This window comes from Homalodisca vitripennis, chromosome 7 (genome assembly GCF_021130785.1).
Source record: "Homalodisca vitripennis isolate AUS2020 chromosome 7, UT_GWSS_2.1, whole genome shotgun sequence".
Classification (NCBI taxonomy): Eukaryota; Metazoa; Arthropoda; class Insecta; order Hemiptera; family Cicadellidae; genus Homalodisca; species Homalodisca vitripennis.
This window is the reverse complement of record NC_060213.1, coordinates 137,464,494-137,484,322: the sequence shown is the minus strand read 5'-3', so window position 1 is coordinate 137,484,322 and position 19,829 is coordinate 137,464,494. Positions and strand designations below refer to the sequence as shown.

General features: G+C 39.9%; 1 protein-coding gene across 1 annotated transcript in view; it reads left to right on the top strand.

Moving 5' to 3' along the window:
* The window catches only part of LOC124366401 (elongation factor-like GTPase 1), a 271,013-nt gene that overhangs the window by 230,782 nt on the left and 20,402 nt on the right, over nucleotides 1–19,829 (top strand). The window contains 1 exon segment of the mRNA XM_046822926.1: nucleotides 15,644–15,828. Within this exon segment, the coding sequence (XP_046678882.1) occupies nucleotides 15,644–15,828 (185 nt within the window).

The window sequence follows — 19,829 nt, the reverse complement described above, 5'->3', positions numbered from 1 at the left end:
AGTGCCAAATTTTGAAGTTGGGAGTAGAGACTGTCTAGTGTTGAAATGCATGTCAAGTTCCAGTCCATAAATTTGAACTTGAAGTAACCGAATTAGATGCAATTACAATGCCAATGCCAAATACAATTGCAGGTTCAATGTAATAGAAGTCTTTTAGACGTGCTCCCTTTGTGAAGGGTTCATAACGATGATGAACTAAGAGCCGAAAAGCATTAGAACTGGAGGGGATGCACTGGGGTATTTGCGGCTCCAGACCCAGACAGACTGGAGTCCCCCAACTTAATCCAAGAGCTTTTGGCGGTGGGCAGGATCCTGTGGGCACAGTATGGACACGACCCCGGGTCGATTGCACACCGGAATGTCCATCTCATATCTACATATGAATGCGGCTTCCGGCCGTCCAGCCCTTGCAGCTCAATACATTGTTGGGACCATTGGGTCATCGACATTTCCATCTCTAGAGGTCCAGGCTCCGTGCCCAAAGTCTCGTGCGCGCCGTCCTTCACAGGATGTGCCATCGTAACCTACAGGCAGTGGAGAGTATTGCATTGAACAAGGAGTATAACCTTTCGTGCAAGATGGACAGGCACCAAAAGTGTGCCCTAGAATCCTTACCATCCTGTATGGAGACACGTTTTCTGACAGAATTGGTCTTTCCTGAATAGATCCCAAAGCACAATATAAAAAACTCTTGGGTAGTTATGTAATGATTATTTTTATAAGAACCAACAAATGTGCCATACATTTTCTGCGAGTATTTTTTGTTGTACAGTTGGGCATAAAGTTTCCCTGTTAGAGCTCAATGTGATAAATAATTGGAAAATCATTATATATGTTCTCTTTGAAAAATTTACAATTTATGCAGTTGGGAGTCAGAAGGCATAAATATTATGTTACCTCATTAAAATCAGAAATCATTACACTGTTAAGGTATAAAAAGACATATCTGACTGGTCCTGTTGAAATATTACGAGTAGCGTCATTCTGGTTTGTCAAGATTGTTATCTTGTGGCCTTTCGTAATGGTAAGCTTTTTTATAAAAGAGTCATCTGTATGTTTTCAGTGTTGCGCCTTATCTGTTTTGTAAGCAAGGTGAAGCAACGGCTTAAGAGGAACTTGTAACCACCACCAATGGACGAGCAGGTGGGTGGATTACTAGCAAGGATTGCTCAACGGTCACCCGTCCAAGGAGTAACCACGCTCGACATTGCTTGACTCGGCTCTATTGCCATAACCGCTATGCCCACTAGACAAACAAGGCCGTTGGCTTTCTAGCGCAGTAATATCCCGGAAGAGTCTCGGCTTTAGTTGGCTTTAGGTTTGGTACGGCTAGAAAACGAAGAAAAGTGCCAATAACAATTGCCGACAAGATAGAATACCTTACCTTTGGTGTGTAGGAGTCTTCACGTTCACATCACAGACTCTCTACGCTTATGCCGTGACATCCTTACCATTTTCTTCTTCGTAACAGTCACACATCGTCTTGAGGTAATAATACAGAAATACCTTGAAGATAATATTTTGTCTGAGTCTCAATACGGCTTTCGAAAAACAAAAATACTTCAGACTCTTTATTCACAATTAATAAATCTATAACTGATGCCTTAGATAATGATAATAAAGTGCTACTTCCTTTCAAAAAACCTGCTTTTTCGAAAACTAGAATGCGTTAGAGTTCGCGGATTAGAGCTAATCTGGTTCAGAAACTACTAGACTGGACGTACGCAAACTTACTGAATAAACAATCATTTAAGTGACACAATGAGTGTTGATTACTGTGTATTTAGGTAGCACTCTTGGACCACTTTTATTCTTAATTTATATAAATAATATTGAAAAACCCGATATTACTGGTAGCATATTTCGGAGTCTACCTTTCAGTCATCATGGATCGAAATTAAAATGGGAACTACACATTCACAGGTTAAAATCTAAACTAAGGGGGATGATTTACATATTTCATCTAACTGAAATATTAAATCCCAAAAATTAAACTATATATTACGCTTATGCACGATCGATTTTACAATGTGGTATAATCCTAACCTAACCTAACCTCAAGGTTGGTATGGGGAAGGGCAACCATTTAGACATGTGCGCGGTACCATTTGCGCAAAGTTCAATGGCAACATTATCACCCTCAGCACATCCACTGGCACGCTTCCTCAAAATGTCCTTCAGAAGCGAGCATGGAACTCAGTAGTTGACTAGTTTGCCTTTCGTTTCAACATCGTTTCGGTTCATTTAGCCGCTGCGTACCTTCAGTATAATCTTCCCCTCCACGAAGTGTATTTCATGTCATAAAATAATAATAATATTCTTTTATGGCATGAGACAACAATTGTTGCACACTATGCGTCAGTGCAACATAAAACGCGATTCATCCATTCACGCTGGATTCATTCATAGTCTCACACGTCGTCCAAATCCGATCGCAAATCGACGTCTTAATAGAATCTTTAACGAGGCTGAGCTCTTTTTTATACCACTTGGAAAATGGTATAAAATGCCGTTGACAAATACAGCACTTAATGAAGGCAGGCTCTCGTATGCCGTCGTACAAATTTGCCCTTGCTTCTAGTTTAGTATTTTCCTTGCCACGTTGGTACATTTGTTCCTACAGAGCATTATGGTCTCCAAAATATAAATGCAATGGAGCATCAACTCGATGAAAGCTTCGAGGTGGAACAAAAAATCTTCGCTTCGAGAAAAATATATAGAAATTTTAAAATTTCCACATCCCTATCTCACTCCTTCCTCTCTCTTAGTTTTACGTATTTGCTTTTTCAACTGATCATATAATGCTTATAAAGGGTGTAAGATCACCATCCTTCATATAAAGCGTTTTTATGTTTCATTTCAATCAAGAGAAGTATAAGAGCTAAGCGGTATGTGAGTATAATCTGTTTGTTATCACGGTCGGTTGACGATGAGTGGGCGTTGATGGTCTTGTTCCCTCCAAGGTGTATGGAGCAAGGATGCCCTCTCTCTCTTTCTGTGGATATTGTTGTCGCTGAATTACTGCCAACAGGAACAGCACGATGCAAGTGCACAGCGGTATGTGAGCGTGATCTGTTTGTTATCACGGTCGGTTGATGGTGAGTGGGCGTTGATGGTCTTGTTCCCTCCAAGGTCTATGGAGCAAGGACGCCCTCTCTCTCTTTCTGTGGATATTGTTTCGCTGAATTACTGCCAACAGGAACAGCACGATGCAAGTGCACAGCGGTATGTGAGCATGATCTGTTTGTTATCACGGTCGGATGATGGTGAGTGGGCGTTGATGGTCTTGTTTCTTCAAGGTCTATAGAGCAAGCACCCCCTCTCTCTTTATGTGGATATTTTTGTCGATGAATTACTGCGAACAGGAACAGCACGATGGAAGTTGTTAGCAGTATGTGAGCATGATCTGTTTGTTATCACGGTCGGTTGATGGTGAGTAGGCGTTGATGGTCTTGATGCTTCCAAGTCTATGGAGCAAGGACGCCCTCTCTCTCTTTCTGTGGATATTGTTTCGCTGAATTACTGCCACTAGGATCAGCACGGTGCAAGTGCACAGCGGTATGTGAGCATGATCTGTTTGTTATCACGGTCGGATGATGGTGAGTGGGCGTTGATGGTCTTGATGCTTCCAAGTCTATGGAGCAAGGACGCCCTCTCTCTCTTTCTGTGGATATTGTTTCGCTGAATTACTGCCAACAGGAACAGCACGATGCAAGTGCACAGCGGTATGTGAGCATGATCTGTTTGTTATCACGGTCGGATGATGGTGAGTGGGCGTTGATGGTCTTGTTCCCTCCAAGGTCTATGGAGCAAGGACACCCTCTCTCTCTTTCTGTGGATATTGTCGCTGAATTACTGCCAACAGGAACAGCACGATGCAAGTGCTCAGCGGTATGTGAGCATGATCTGTGTGTTATGGCCGTCGGTTGATGGTCTTGTTCCCTCCAAGGTCTATGGAGCAAGGACGCCCTCTCTCTCTCTTTATGTGGATATTGTTGTCGCTGAATTACTGCCAACAGGAACAGCACGATGCTAGTGCACAGCGGTATGTGAGCATGATCTGTTTGTTATCATGGTCGGTTGATGGTGAGTGGGCGTTGATGGTCTTGTTGCTTCCAAGGTCTATGGAGCAAGGACGCCCTCTCTCTCTCTTTCTGTGGATATTGTTTCGCTGAATTACTGCCAACAGGAACAGCACGATGCTAGTGCACAGCGGTATGTGAGCATGATCTGTTTGTTATCACGGTCGGATGATGGTGAGTGGGCGTTGATGGTCTTGTTCCCTCCAAGGTCTATGGAGCAAGGACACCCTCTCTCTTTCTGTGGATATTGTCGCTGAATTACTGCCAACAGGAACAGCACGATGCAAGTGCTCAGCGGTATGTGAGCATGATCTGTGTGTTATGGCCGTCGGTTGATGGTCTTGTTCCCTCCAAGGTCTATGGAGCAAGGACGCCCTCTCTCTCTCTTTATGTGGATATTGTTGTCGCTGAATTACTGCCAACAGGAACAGCACGATGCTAGTGCACAGCGGTATGTGAGCATGATCTGTTTGTTATCACGGTCGGTTGATGGTGAGTGGGCGTTGATGGTCTTGTTGCTTCTAAGGTCTATGGAGCAAGGACGCCCTCTCTCTCTCTTTCTGTGGATATTGTTCTCGCTGAATTACTGCCAACAGGATCAGCATGGTGCAAGTGCACAGCGGTATGTAAGCATGATCTGTTTGATATCACGCTCGGTTGATGGTGAGTGGGCGTTGATGGTCTTGTTGCCTCCAAGGTCTATAGAGCAAGGACGTCCTCTCTCTTTCTCTGTAAACATTGTTGTCGCTGAGTTACGGCGGACAGGAACAGCACGATTGAATGCCACAACACGAACAGAGCAAGCGTCTTGTACGAGCCGTGCATCTTCTTTCTCCACACCGCTGCGACTCTCTGTTTCTGGTGGACCATCGGAGGTGTTAGTCTGTTCCCGAAAAGGTGAAGAGAGTCTAGGATAGTCTATGGGCTGAGAACTAATTTCCACTGTGTAAACAAAAAACCTGTCTTTACTTATAATAGGTTGATAAATTTTTCCCAAGTTAAAAATCGATCATCAGCCCTGCTAGTTTTGGTGGATGTCGAATTGGAAGGATATTGAAAGAATTAAAAAATATGAAATCATAACATACTTGGAAATTTTGAAGTGTGTGACTTTAGCATTTCCGGGAGTTGTCTGTAGCTGCCATGTGAACTTCAGTGGGTAGATTCACATATCGCAAAAGCTTCTGATGATGTGTTTGGCCACCCATATCTTCCACGGATGGGTGTCCGGTTAATTGCGCAGAGCTCAGTGTTGTGAGTACAAGCTCCCATCCCAGTTACCTTTGGAGTAGTTCCTTTTCTCTTATTTACATCCTTAGCTCCGCCTCTTTTTATTTTGATGACACCCCAACCGTATTCCTGGATATGGATTACGATGCTCAGCCACACCGCGTGACAGACCATCGTTTTCTAATCCTCGTCAAATTCTGTTGACCTGCAAAATCCAAGGATTTTCAAAAGTGCTCCCATACAATCGAAATGTTCAGGAATGTGTTATCAGAGGAGTAGTGGAAGCGGTTTGCGCAGTTTCTCCGGAAGAGCAACTCCCTAGAAAGTACCGAGCGGCGCCGCGATTCTGTTCTCGGAGTCGGAGTGCACTTTCTACACTAGGGCCGTTCTAAGTTTATCCCTGGGATGTACGGTACTTTGGATGATCGCAGGGATATCCTAATCCCTCTCTATTTCACCCTCCTAAATTTATTCCAATTCCCATCACTAGTCTGACACACCCCCTCCCCCTTCTTGCCAAAGACGGCACAGGTGCTCTAGAGAGTCGGCAATGTTGTCATTGTTGCAGCCAGAGGGGAACACAGTGAACGTTAGAGAAGCACTCAGAGTTACTGGGTTGAAATTTAAAATTATATTTACCCTCAATGAGCAATCGCTTCTCCACCATTTAGTTAGGTTTGGTTTAGAGAAAAATTAATCTTCAGTAGGATGGATGATGGATGCTTTTGGATCTTCCTCAGTGCTTGTACGACTTTGATTAGTCTTTTCTAAGATTTGCCCACTGGCCATTAGTTCTGAGACGATCTGAACTTTTGTCATCCTCGTGGTTGTGTTAAAAACCAGATTCAGATCCGGTAATATCATTTAAGTTGCAAAAGATTACTGGTGATCCTGGAACAGTTTCAAATTTCATTTGTTTTACTTGTAGATTTTTGGAATCAAGACTTTAGACGTATGTTTTATATACTCATGAAACTGCTTGGACCAATCAGTTTTTTCTGATATGGTTATCCTGCTAAAGAGATTTTAAATCTGTTCACTATATGTGAGAAACTCTTAAAATCTTTGTATGTCGCCCATTTAAATTTTGACCTCAAAAAATTCTGTGGCCGAAATTATCGAGTGCATATTATTAGATTAAATATTGTTCTGGATGGACATATCTCAAGGTCGTTTTAGTGTAGCCTACTCGTAATGAAACTTGAAATCTAAATTTGCTATTGTTGTGTTTTAATATCATGTTCTTTCTAATAGAATTTGCATGACAATACACATTGACTCTGTATTTTCTCTGTCTTTGACTTCATCCAGTTATACACCCAAGTTTGACATTTCAATTACAACAGCCTTACGAAAATCATAAACCGTCAGTAAAAATTTCCACGCTTAACCTTCTGCTTAGTGCTGCAATCTGGCACTGGTACAGATACACTCCTAAAATCTGGAGTCCTCGTCTATCTGAATGGATCCATAAACAGTTGGCGTAGTATATAAAAACAAACTCCCTGCATCATTTCGACATCAGAGACACTGGACTACGAAATCAAGAGCAATCAAGATGAAGAAGTGTTCTAATTGTCTCATCAGGTGCACAATTTAGTGGACTATGTCAGATTTTTGGATCTCTTCAGATGAACGTGGACTCCAGATTCCATGAGTCAAGTCTGTGGCAGTGTCAGATTTTAAACGTTGCACCTAGCGGAAGTTGAATCGTAGCTGTAGTCTACATTGGCCTTCAACAGTTGGCGTTTTAGAGGCCTTACGTCCAAACTGATGCAACGCAAGTAGGCACCTCATGTCTGATGCGCTCTATCTGATTGTGATGTTTAATCGCTACCTCTGTTTTAGCAACTTTTACTACGGTCGGCCTCTTATCTGTAGCGGGATCGGAATCCCGATAACTTTTAGCCTGCGGTCGGTCGTTGAACCAGTTTTAGAACGTTATCAATAAGGCTGGAATTCAGTGGTATACTTTGTTCCGAATAAAGATTATCAATGTTATATCTCTCATTGGTAATGCTTCTTATCAAAGTACATTCTCTAGGTTCCTTAATCCGAAGATAACATGCTTTTCCTCGCAAGATTTACACACTTGTGGTGTAGTGGTCTATTCATTTACAGCAAATTAGTCAATGGTGATTTTATCGCTTATCCCAATAAACACTGCCTTTAATTTGACAACATTTTGCCAGTGTTTGCAGTGTAAAATATTTCTAATTTGGGTATTTATTAATAGATTCATTTTGATTCCATTACACGAGTTGAAGAAAACTATAGGTAAAAGAAAATGCTTAAAATGTCTACTCTTTCTTTCTTAGACAGCTAATAATATGACTATAGAAACTTACGTTAGTAATATTATTACAGTGATCCATTAAGTTGTAAGCGATTATAAAAAATATCAATTAATCTATAGGAAATTTAACCTAATAATTCAGGAATATCCAAGAATATGGAAAAGATTATAGGTAATAGAAGATGCTTAAAATGTCCACTCAAATATTCCTTAGACAACTAATAATATGACTATAAAAGCTTACATTAGTAATATTATTAGAGTGATCCATTAAATCATAATCAATTATAAACATATCAGTTAATTTGTTAGGAAATGTAAATTAATAATCGAAGAATATTAATACCTGCAAGAAAGTATTGCAATATAAGAACTAAACAACTATTCGAACACTAAGAGCTCAAATGAAACATAACAATCGCTTTTATTTTACTAAAAGTGTACGTATTATTTTAAAGTGAGTAAATGTGATAACATACATTCGACTATTTGGAAAGTAAATGACGAAAAATAACAAATTGTTTTAAAAAGACATTGTACGCTTCTTTTGGAAGTTTTGCAGCTCGTCAAAGAAGTCCAATTTGGAAGAATGTTTTTTCAGGCGCAGAATACGGTGGATTATAGTTCTATTCTGCTCTAGTCGAGGGTAAGATAGCATCTACTGAAGGACTCACCGGAACCATATAATGACTGTTTGTATTTTTAGACATTTTGTTCTACAGATCAGGGCGTAAGATAAATACCACTGAGCAGGCGTTCTTTTATTTGAAGAACAAACCAAAGAATGCGTTTGTCATTGAAGCAAATAATGTCCTCTACCGTAGCCGTGAAAATAGCCATGTACAGTTTTATGGAATAGGTCGGTAATGTGATTTCGTAAATTTTATAAAAAATAGAACACAGGTTACTTTTCCAAGATCGCCGTGAGCCGTCTTTGGGAACCTCGGCTGGAAGGTGGAAATTGCACTCGCCTCCAGACTTCCCGAGACGACCGGAAGTGGGCGACGTCCTGTATCTGATGTACGTCGGCAACCTCGTGTTTTAGCGGCTGTTAGACGTCGGCCCCACCCCTCCTCACGTGTTTACAACCGTAAGTGGATGAATGGGACACTCCCGCCTTGTTTCATGAATGAACGGACCGCCACGCCTCGTCCGCTCGCACTGCTTGGCGAAAATCTAGGAATTTTTACTACCGTGAGTATGTGAATGAATGAATGAATGAAAACCCACCTACCCGCCTTTCACCGGATGTGTCGCCCGTAAAAGGCCGCCACTGGCTTCAAAAGAGGACCTTTCCCCATGTGAAATTTCTAATTATCAACTCCAAAATTTTTGCGAAAAATATCTTGATTTTGTGTTGCTAACAAAATAAATTAGGAGTCAGTTGTAATAAAAGGAGTTTGAATTTTACCCTGTAAGACCAATTTTATCTGAAAAGAATTACAGCCCACTTTTAAGGAAGGCCGCTCCGCCGCCCCCCCCCCAAAAAAAACAGAAACCCCAAAGAAATAAAATTAAATCGATAACAATTATTTTAAATATCTTGTACAGGCCCCCATTGTAATTTCGATGGGTTTCAGAACTTTTTATTTTTCAACATTGAACTCTCAGGTCGAAGAATCATGGTTGTGCCTTATTTTAAAGATAGGCTTAATAAGTGTTTTTAGTTTTTCTTGTAAAATGTATTGTTATATTTAGATAGTAAAGGACAAACAAGTTAGACATTTTATTTTGATAACCAATGGAATACTCAATAAACCAAAAAGTATTTTCAAAAAGGGTAAAAAAATTATTTCCAAAACTTTTCGACAGCCAAAAGAAGTGGTCCATGAAATTAATGAATTCTTTCCTCGGTTGCTTTGCTCGATTTGCCTCATCCGCAATTTAAAGATGACCATCCCTTTGGGCATGACCCGGTCTCATTCATTCCTGTTAACGAAGTGTAGATGGCTCGTGTTGTATATGGACTGAATGTGGAAAAAATCCTGTGAAATCAATATCTATGTTCATATGGTTGCTTAAACGCTGCTGCAAGTACCTTTTAACATCTCTAGCAACAGTAATTAACTCTTTTTTTGGAGAAAAATTTCCGTCACTGGTCATTTAAATTTTTGAAAAGAACAATTACCGGCCTATTTCAATACTTCCAGTTTTCTGTATATTCTAGGAAAACGTATTCTGGAAAGTCTGATGCAATTTTTATAAAACTTAAAAATCCTACAAGTATGTCAAGGACAGTTTGGATTTAGGAAGAACAAATCCACAATAGATGCGATTACGCAACTTGTGGATTCTGTTGTCGATGGAGTAGATAAGCGTGAACATGTGCTAAGCACATCCTGATCTGTCTACAGCTTTTGACTGTGTGCATCACGAAACACTGTTGTGCAAGTTAAATTCACATGGTGTACGTGGTCTGCCACATAGTTGGCTCTCATATTACCTAAAAGATAAAGACCAGAGTGTCCAGATTGCTGATGCAATGTAAGATAAAGTCAATATGCCCTGTGGCGTCTCTCAGTGATCCTTAGGGTGCGTGATTCAGTACGCGGATAATATGACTCTGTTTTCCTTCTAAAGGCGATCAAGATTGGAAATTGGCTTCTTCATAGTACTGGACGCTTGTGAAAGACTTCACTACATTCTTGGGAATGCGCCTTGATCAAGATCTGGTCTGGAATTACCGTATTGGCAAAGTGGCTAGAAAGTAACATTGGGTTATTCAATCTATCAAAAACATGCTCTTCTGAAGTCTTGAGAATGTCCGATTTTGGCCTTATTAACACTTACTGGTCATACGGAGTTCGCGCTTTGGAGAAGCTGTTCCCAACAACAATTATTTAGATCTTAAGAAAGCCATTAGAATCATTTCAAGATAAACTCAGAGAGTCTTTTAGAACTTCCTCAGGGAGCTCGGGTTGCTTACTTTACCCAGCTTCTATATCCGCGAAGTGATTCTGTATTTCTTCTCAAAATGTACTTTGGTGAGGGGTATGGAAGTTCACAATAAATTACGAGTCAAGCGGTAGGAGCAACTATCGAATACGACAACTCAACGGGCTTCCTGAACAGCTTAAAACAATTTAAAATTTGTCTAAAAACACCTTTTGGTGTCAGGTGTTTTATTCTGTTGATGAGTTCCTGACGCGCCGCTGGTAAAATTAGAATCTCACACTAAAGATTTACACGCAATCTGGATCCGATAATTATTATTTATGCCTGAACGATATGGGGGATTGTTTATTTGTATACACTCAATCAATCAATCGTATTTTTATTGCTTTCAAACAATTTTACATTGCATTTGCAAACGTCAATAAATAAAGCTAAAAATCCTGCAGTTTGCTATTCTAAGATTCATTCACTGCTCTCATACATACATTAAATTACATTCTCCCTCTCATTCATACATGGCTTCAGTATCGGTACTAAGGTACGAAAAATTAGTGGTCCCAGCGGCGTAACATGAACTGATTTACAGAGTAAAACACTTCAGACACTAAAAGGTCCTTTAATCGAGCTTTAAACAGGGTTGGGTTGTTGACATTTTTATGCTCTCAGGGAGGTTATTAATTAATCTGACACCAGCTTGTGAAGGAAGTTGTTCAGATGCCAGTGTTCTATGTTGTTGCATCCTGTAGCTGTCCCCACCTCTAGTATCATACCTGTGGACGTCCCTGCCACGCACTAACTCACATCGGAATCGGCAATACAGAGCTACATCCGTAAAACTAATACCTGATATTGTATATCCATATATAATGACGCTTGCAATACAGTGTATATTGTCCTATTGCAGTAACTAATTATTACTATTATTATTACAGAATGGGTAGTATGCGTATTAGTTATTTAATTAAAATGTAACATCTCCCATAACTCTTCCAAAAGATAAGGTCTTAAACTTGCATGAGGTTTAGCATTGTTCTTATGGGCCTAAAATCAAGATGGCAGCCAGTACAGCTGATTCGTAAATAATACCTGCAAACAAGTTTGAGAAGTTTTTTATGAAATAACTTTATTCTGGTCCTGACATTTGCAAAACCATATCACTGCGCTCCAAAATCTTTTTGGCGACAACATGGATAAAATTGTGAAAAATAGAGTGGTTACATTTTTTTTTGCAAAACGGTAGCTCCCCTAGAATTACTACAAGCTCAAGGTAATTGCGCAGAGCGCGCTCTACACTAGTGCGCCGGCGTAGTAAACAGATTCGGCGTCACAGAATGAATTGCGCGCAATTACAGCCGGCCGATTCGCGGAAAGGCGCGTTGCCGAGGGTCACGAGGTACGTGGTCACGTGACCATTGTTGGGCCGGCCGGCCAATGGCGTGCCTCATCGGTTGGTCGTGACGCAACCCATTCAGTGTCCACAACAACCAGAACCACTTTACCTGGAAACTCGGCTCCGCGCATGACTCAGACTGGAGTGCTGGAGCGCTGGAGCCTGTAAAACTAGGTAATAGAGGAGAGTTTTTATCCAGACGTGCACTCCGGTCTCGTCCTTCCTCCATGGAGTCCAGTCGGTGACAGGACGTCTGGATGTCAACAGTGTTGTAAAACAGAAAAGCCTTTTTTATTACAGGGCAGAAGATCTTGAGAGTCAACAATTTCCTGCCTTCCAAATTAATTATTTACTTTACAGGCTATTAGTGCTTACCAGTGCTTTAAAAACCACCATTTTGTTTAGGAACAAGATCACAGGTTGTTTGTAAACGGGATAAAAACTACTTTTGTTGAGTTCTTCTATTTTATGATCACAACATGGGACCATATACAAATGTGGTTTTGTCCCCTAATCCTCTCCAATTCTTTAAGTCTTTTTTTGGGGTGAGGGGCGGGAAATTACGAAATAAAATTTAAAAGAAATTCAAAACAAGTTTTTAACCATTCTCAGTCAAAATCCTCTTAAAAAGTGTTATATTTCCTTATTAAAGAAGATTATGGGGGTGGAGGATTCTTCATTTCCATCATATATTCGTAGAAACAAATATACAAAAATAGGCCGCTATTGTTCCACCTTTATCGGTTACTGATTCTCCAAATATAGAATTCAGGTTTTGATGATCGTGGATGTAGTTCACCCATATAGAAATATATTCAAAAGTAGGTCGACCCTATTCCACCTTCATCGCTTACTGGTTCCCAAAGTGTAGAATTCAAGTGTAGATGTTCGTGGATGCAGTACACCCGTATAGAAATATATTCAAAGGTAGGTCGACCCTATTCCACCTTCATCGCTTACTGGTTCCCAAAGTGTAGAATTCAAGTGTAGATGTTCGTGGATGCAGTACACCCGTATAGAAATATATTCAAAGGTAGGTCGACCCTATTCCACCTTCATCGCTTACTGGTTCCCAAAGTGTAGAATTCAAGTGTAGATGTTCGTGGATGCAGTACACCCGTATAGAAATATATTCAAAAGGTAGGTCGACCCTATTCCACCTTCATCGCTTACTGGTTCCCAAAGTGTAGAATTCAAGTGTAGATGTTCGTGGATGCAGTACACCCGTATAGAAATATATTCAAAGGTAGGTCGACCCTATTCCAACTTCATCGATTACTGGTTCCCAAAGTGTAGAATTCAAGTGTAGATGTTCGTGGATGCAGTACACCCGTATAGAAATATATTCAAAGGTAGGTCGACCCTATTCCACCTTCATCGCTTACTGGTTCCCAAAGTGTAGAATTCAAGTGTAGATGTTCGTGGATGCAGTACACCCGTATAGAAATATATTCAAAGGTAGGTCGACCCTATTCCAACTTCATCGATTACTGGTTCCCAAAGTGTAGAATTCAAGTGTAGATGTTCGTGGATGCAGTACACCCGTATAGAAATATATTCAAAGGTAGGTCGACCCTATTCCACCTTCATCGCTTACTGGTTCCCAAAGTGTAGAATTCAAGTGTAGATGTTCGTGGATGCAGTACACCCGTATAGAAATATATTCAAAAGTAGGTCGACCCTATTCCACCTTCATCGCTTACTGGTTCCCAAAGTGTAGAATTCAAGTGTAGATGTTCGTGGATGCAGTACACCCGTATAGAAATATATTCAAAAGTAGGTCGACCCTATTCCACCTTCATCGCTTACTGGTTCCCAAAGTGTAGAATTCAAGTGTAGATGTTCGTGGATGCAGTACACCCGTATAGAAATATATTCAAAAGTAGGTCGACCCTATTCCACCTTCATCGCTTACTGGTTCCCAAAGTGTAGAATTCAAGTGTAGATGTTTGTGGATGCAGTACACCCGTATAAAAATTTAAATATCGATGTTTAATTCTCACATAACCTTACACTGACTTGTGGTGAGATTTTGTATTTTGTACTTAATCCGTTTGTAAACCAATCTCCTCTAGCACTTTAAAGAACAATTCTACTTTTAAGCCTTCAAATATCATGTAAGAAAGTTGTAAAAAATAACATGAATAAATCAAGTAAACACAAGTAAAATAAATAACAAATAAGGTAGAAAGAATCAGCACGGGTGATTTAGTGTGTTCAGGTCAAAAACAGTATTCCTACACCTTATTCCTAATCTACCTGAGAAAGAGAGATGGGTGCTCGTAATGCATGAGGAACACAGATAAATTGTATTCTAGGCTTGTAAAACGTTTATTTTTGAGTATCATTGTGCTTGATTCGAATCAAGCAAACAACGCTCATAACTGTTTGATTCATCTTAGATTTTCCTGAGAGAGTTTCCTTTTGAGTTTGTCATTCCAAGTGGTGAAACGATATGAAGTAATGATAATTGTGAAATATACATTTCAGTAATATGTAATGGTAGGATCTACGGGTATTTACGACAGAGCATTTTAAGTTCTGAAAGCCGTTAAGCTGTTTATCCCTCCAAAATAAATTTACTTACCAAAACTAATCATCAGGAACTCTAGAAAGAGACGTACACTCTACACGATACACGATGTTAGTGCACAATACTGACAATAGAAGCGTTACTCGAGTTTTGTAACCTTCCAAATGACCTTTCGTAGTAAAAGGAATTTCTCCAAGGCGCCTTCAAGAAGATAATTTCCTATTTGGTACAAGGAATACAACCGAGAACGTCACACAAATCGAATACCAGAATGCTCGATGCCAGAAGTAAATTAAGGTTTCATAAAAACTGCAAATGATGAGTCACATGCAACTTTGCATTGAGAAAATACTTTAGAACTCCATATCGTTCTGTATACAATGTATGAGTACGCCACACCACGTGTCACGTATTCGCTAAGGCTGCATGCACAATTTCAAATCTATACAGCCTATTTCGTTCTCTAGATGCCCTGCAAACTGATAGACAGACGTACAATTTTACAGAAAGGGAAATGTTTACATCCCCCCGGCAGGCAAAAGAGACATTTTGTTAACTTACTGAGTGGTTTGTATGGATGCCGCTCAACCAAATTCCATGATAGGATATGCACCACCATATAACTCATCCTTGTCTATGTAGAAATGAAGTTTTATGCAAAATTCAAGTTGTACAGATGAAATCTTTCGTAAGATACCTTGCCACGTGATACATTCACAAGTTAGGTCCATAAGACCAATGTAAAAATATTCGCTAACGCTCAGCGAAATCCCATGTAGTGACATGCACCATAATCGAACTCAGTGTTCCTCATGTAGAAATGAAGTTCATGCAACAGTTCAATTTTCCAGCTTCACAAGTTATAGGCTTCGCTAAAGCTCAGCCAAGTATTGCTCCAATGCCAACATTGCGCAATCTCCTTGAATACGAGCCATGGATATCTCAGGTTTGGCCAATTTAGTAGGTTGCCAAATTTCAAACGTCCGCCATTCTCAATTTCATTCTAGAGAACGAGTATAACTAAATGACGCCATTCTTTTCACCTTCTTCGGGGTTTCCTTTGCGGTAGATGATTTCCAAGGATTATGACATCATATGAAAATCCACCATTGCCTGAAACTCTATGGAGACACCATAGGGGGGCACAACACCATCAACGCCAGATAAACCTCCTGATTGACTCTTGGACATTCTCTTGACTTTGACTCTTGTTGCAGGGAAGATGTACGGTGTGTTAAACAGACGGCATGGCCGTGTGCTGCATGGAGACATGACTCAGGGATCATCCACGTTCAGCGTGCAGGCGGTGCTGCCGGTCGTCGAGAGCTTCCTGTTCGCCCCAGAGATGCGCAAGCAGACCTCCGGCCTCGCCAGTCCCCAGTTGATCTTCAGCCACTGGGAGGTAGGTACTAGACAGAACATAGTCGTGTGTGGGTAACACAACCCAGAAAGATTTTGGATTCTTCCTTTGACGTTTAGTGTTCGAGAAATTTTTTTTGGAAGAACACTGATTTTGATGCCGAGTAAAGCTGGGTTGCGATATTAAAACAGTAAAAGAAGACGATGAATAGTACATCTCAGATCAAGAATGGCACATCCATTTTTGGAATAAACGTTATTACAATCAAAATACTATTTTATAAAAGTAATTTTAACGAACTGCCTAAGGTGTACTTGATAGATGGCTGTTGCTTTGGTGTTGTGACCTGGAACTTCAAATTTAGGTAGTTTGTGTAGTTACTAAATTTGGCTCTCTACAGTAAAGCCGAAGGATCTCAAGATTTTTGTTGTGTTACAATGTTTCGACGCGGTATGAACTTGGGGAACTGGATGTTGATAATGGTACGTAAATGTAGACTGTGATGATTAATATGCCATGTGTCGAGATTGTACAAGGTCTAACAGATGTGTTAAAGAGTGGACTTCGTCCATTTTCCGTTGAGCCCAACTAAAATAGAATCTCAACAAGGCTGTGTGCGCTTCAGTTTGACGGGGTGCCTTTTCTTCGTCTTCCAAAAACTTTATGGTCAACCCTACCATAGGTGAACTCGATGGCTTTGCTCGTGACGTCAGTTCTTCGTCTGGTTCCAAATTCTTCTACTGACCATGGAGTCGCGCCGGGAATAAGTGTGCTCGAACATCTGCCGGGTGCCACAACCCGTTCTTCAAAAGCCAGTTAAATGTGGTGGATAGGTTTCCACCAGACGAAACGAGTTTATTAGAGAAAGTGAGGTTAGGTTGATGTTTACCGGACATTCGATAGCGGGTACCTTGGTGAGGTGTCGCCCCAGACCAGTGGAACGAGACACTCGAGACGTTGCGGTCACTACCGGACCACGCGCGTGCTCGTGCCTGCGATCCAGCCAGGGATATAGCGGAGGATCGTTGACCTTCTGGACCCAGAACCCTCCGAAAACCACTCTGGAAGGGTCTTAAATGATGATTTCAACAAAATCTTCCTGGGATGTAAAGTATCTTCAGAAAGGTTGTATCCTAGAAGCGGTACTGATCACTAGAAAAGATCCAGAACTATTCAATCGTCCTTTTCTCTGGTCAACATCATCAAGGAATTCCACGAGCATCTGAATTGCTCAGTGTCCACTAGATTTGCTGAGTATGATATTTTAACTGAATGCCTTTGGAACCCAATGTTATTAGTTAGAGGTGATATTTTTAGACATTATCTACAGGAATAGGTGGAGAAGGGGAAGAATACAAATGGGGAAAGAGAAATGGTTTTACAGTAGTTAAATTTAGTCGAATTCCATTCGTGTCGGTGGTGAACGGATTACCTGACCATTGCATGACCTGTGTTGTTCTAGTGGTCACTTTATTCAGCATGTACCACTAGGTTCATGCGACTACTTCGTAGAATCGTAATTTTGATTCTCGTTAGTGGTCGGGAAATATGACTCCATCCGCTAAGAATTGTAATATTCTAGGTTGTTTTTCTTGTGGCACACAGTGAATTTATCCTTATCTCCACGAAATTAATTTTCTGTGAGATGATCTGTTTTCATATAATCTGCTATGTCCAAAGACTAAATTGACCTGTGGTGATTTAAAATCCTTTAATATCACGTATATTTTCTTTTTGTTGTCAATCTTTCAACCTGAAAAATGTTCTACTTTTTTATTGTTAAAATACAAGTCAATGGCTGTGTCTTCTATTCACTTCCTATTTCATTAATTACAAACTAACAAATAACGATGAGGATTAAATGGGTTCAGATTTTATAGAGGTTAATTGCAACCATATTAATTCCTCCATTTCAACAATTCATCAATAGGTAGGTTAACAGATAAGGATCTCGCTGTTTTTGTTTGAAACAATATTGTTTATAATGTTATGGAAACCAAAACCGTGCTTTCTTTTTGTCATGGCTTGGTCCTGAGATCTCCGATTCACTTCAGAAGCTGTTTGACGTTGACAATCAACAATTTGAGTATTTGGTTACAAATTCTTTGACCATTATCTCTTATTCATTTTCTAGCATCTAGGTTTAACGTTGTCCATGAAACCTGATCAAAAATCCTCATACGGGTAACAGAGTTACTTGGGGTTCCTCGTAATTGTGAGTTTGTTCAAAAACGGGTTGGGGTTGTAAACAATCATCGGTAGTAGACAATATATGGATAGATTTGCTTCCACTCCTCACTATTAATGTGTTCGCACTAAGAGTTTACAATTGACCAACCCTTCATTACAAGGGCTGCTGACTGTTGCTATGACTTATGAGCTACACAAGCCGTTACACAGATTACTACAACTACTACAGATGATACTACTGATTCTGAAGTGTTCATCTAGAAGAATGGAAATTCTCATCTCAGTATTCATCTACTTATCGACCTGGTTATCCTAGTCAGTCTCATTCTGCCACTCTTTCTGACAATGCAGGTAAATACAATTTTTACCAAATTTTTTTTAAAAAGTTGCCCATCCAGTTGCAAAGCTCGCTTCAGGAGAGACTGCCTTTCCTTTAAGACGACAATTGCATCTTTGGTTAAATTTTGCTGTTCACAGTCCAATGAGAAGACTTAGTTGGTTGATGAGGTTCAACCAATATCAAATCCATATCGGAATCAAGTGTGCGTTATGATAAAATTAATGTCCTCGTTGATCATAAAACTGACGTCAATATTACCTGAGAAATAATGTGTGGGTTTTGGGTAAAGATCAACAAGTGGGTGGTTAGGTCTTCTGTTCATTTCTTATGCAAGTAGTTAAAAATGTACACTTCGCCAATTATCTGACAGTCAATTATTTCCGGCTTATCGATTTCCGTTTTGTTGACGTATATTACAGACAAGGGCAGTCAAATATTTAAAAGGCTAAAGCAGATTTGTGTTAATAAATTTGGTCTAAGACCATAGCTATTCTAAAACAACAACGTAGGAATTTGTAATCGAATATTTGAATGTAGAAGCACATTTTTCTTTAATTTAACTTAACCTTTCTTCTTATTTGGAAGTGTCCCGACTCTATAGGCACAAAAATACATTTTCAGCAAACCAGACCAATATTCTAGTTTTATATTCTATATTGTAGACGCGATTAATGTTGACAAACAAAATGTAAACTACAAGAATTGAAAATTCTAAAAAGATATAAAAATGTGCAGAGAGCTGCAAACATACGTCATGGATAATAGTTGACCAAATTTAATTTAACATGTTATTAATAATCTGAGCTATAAACTCCATAACTATTCAATTGTTTAATGTAAAACACGTCCGGAAACCTGTTGAAGTGGTAAACGTTTTTTAAACATTTCTCTAATGATCTTCTCATTCTGACATGAACCATTCATCACCATCAAGACGTTATTCCCTGGGACTGTCGACGAAATTGCTTCCTTCATCGAGAGTATTTCGGCGTGGTTGTAAAAGTATTACAGTCCCTCTTTCTTTGAAGCCTCAGCATTTGATTATAAATCTGCTTTTTAATGGGATAGTTCTATATTCGTCTGTATTGGATGACGTATGAAACTGGAATTTTCTATTAAATTCGGTTTTGTAATGAAAGTGTCTAGAAACATATATTTTGTCAGATACTTTTCTAAAGTTCTTTAGTTGAGCTAAATGGCCTTTTATGAGCTGATATATTTTCTCTACTTACGATGGAAAGTCCACTGTACGTAAATGGTGCAAGCACGGTTTTAAACTATGTAAGGGCTACCTTTATTCAGCTTGTCTGATATAGACAAAGTAAGTTCAATTTTTAATGAACTTAGGATATAAGGAGTCGTGGAGAGGATGCTTTTGGGTGTTCAACATGCTTACTCCAAATCTTTGAGTACTGGAGAAGTGTGCGTGTTTTTGCTTCAGTTATTCTCATATGCGGGTACAGGTTCCTATTTAAAAAACTATAGAAATACTCCTATTTGAAATTTCTATCGA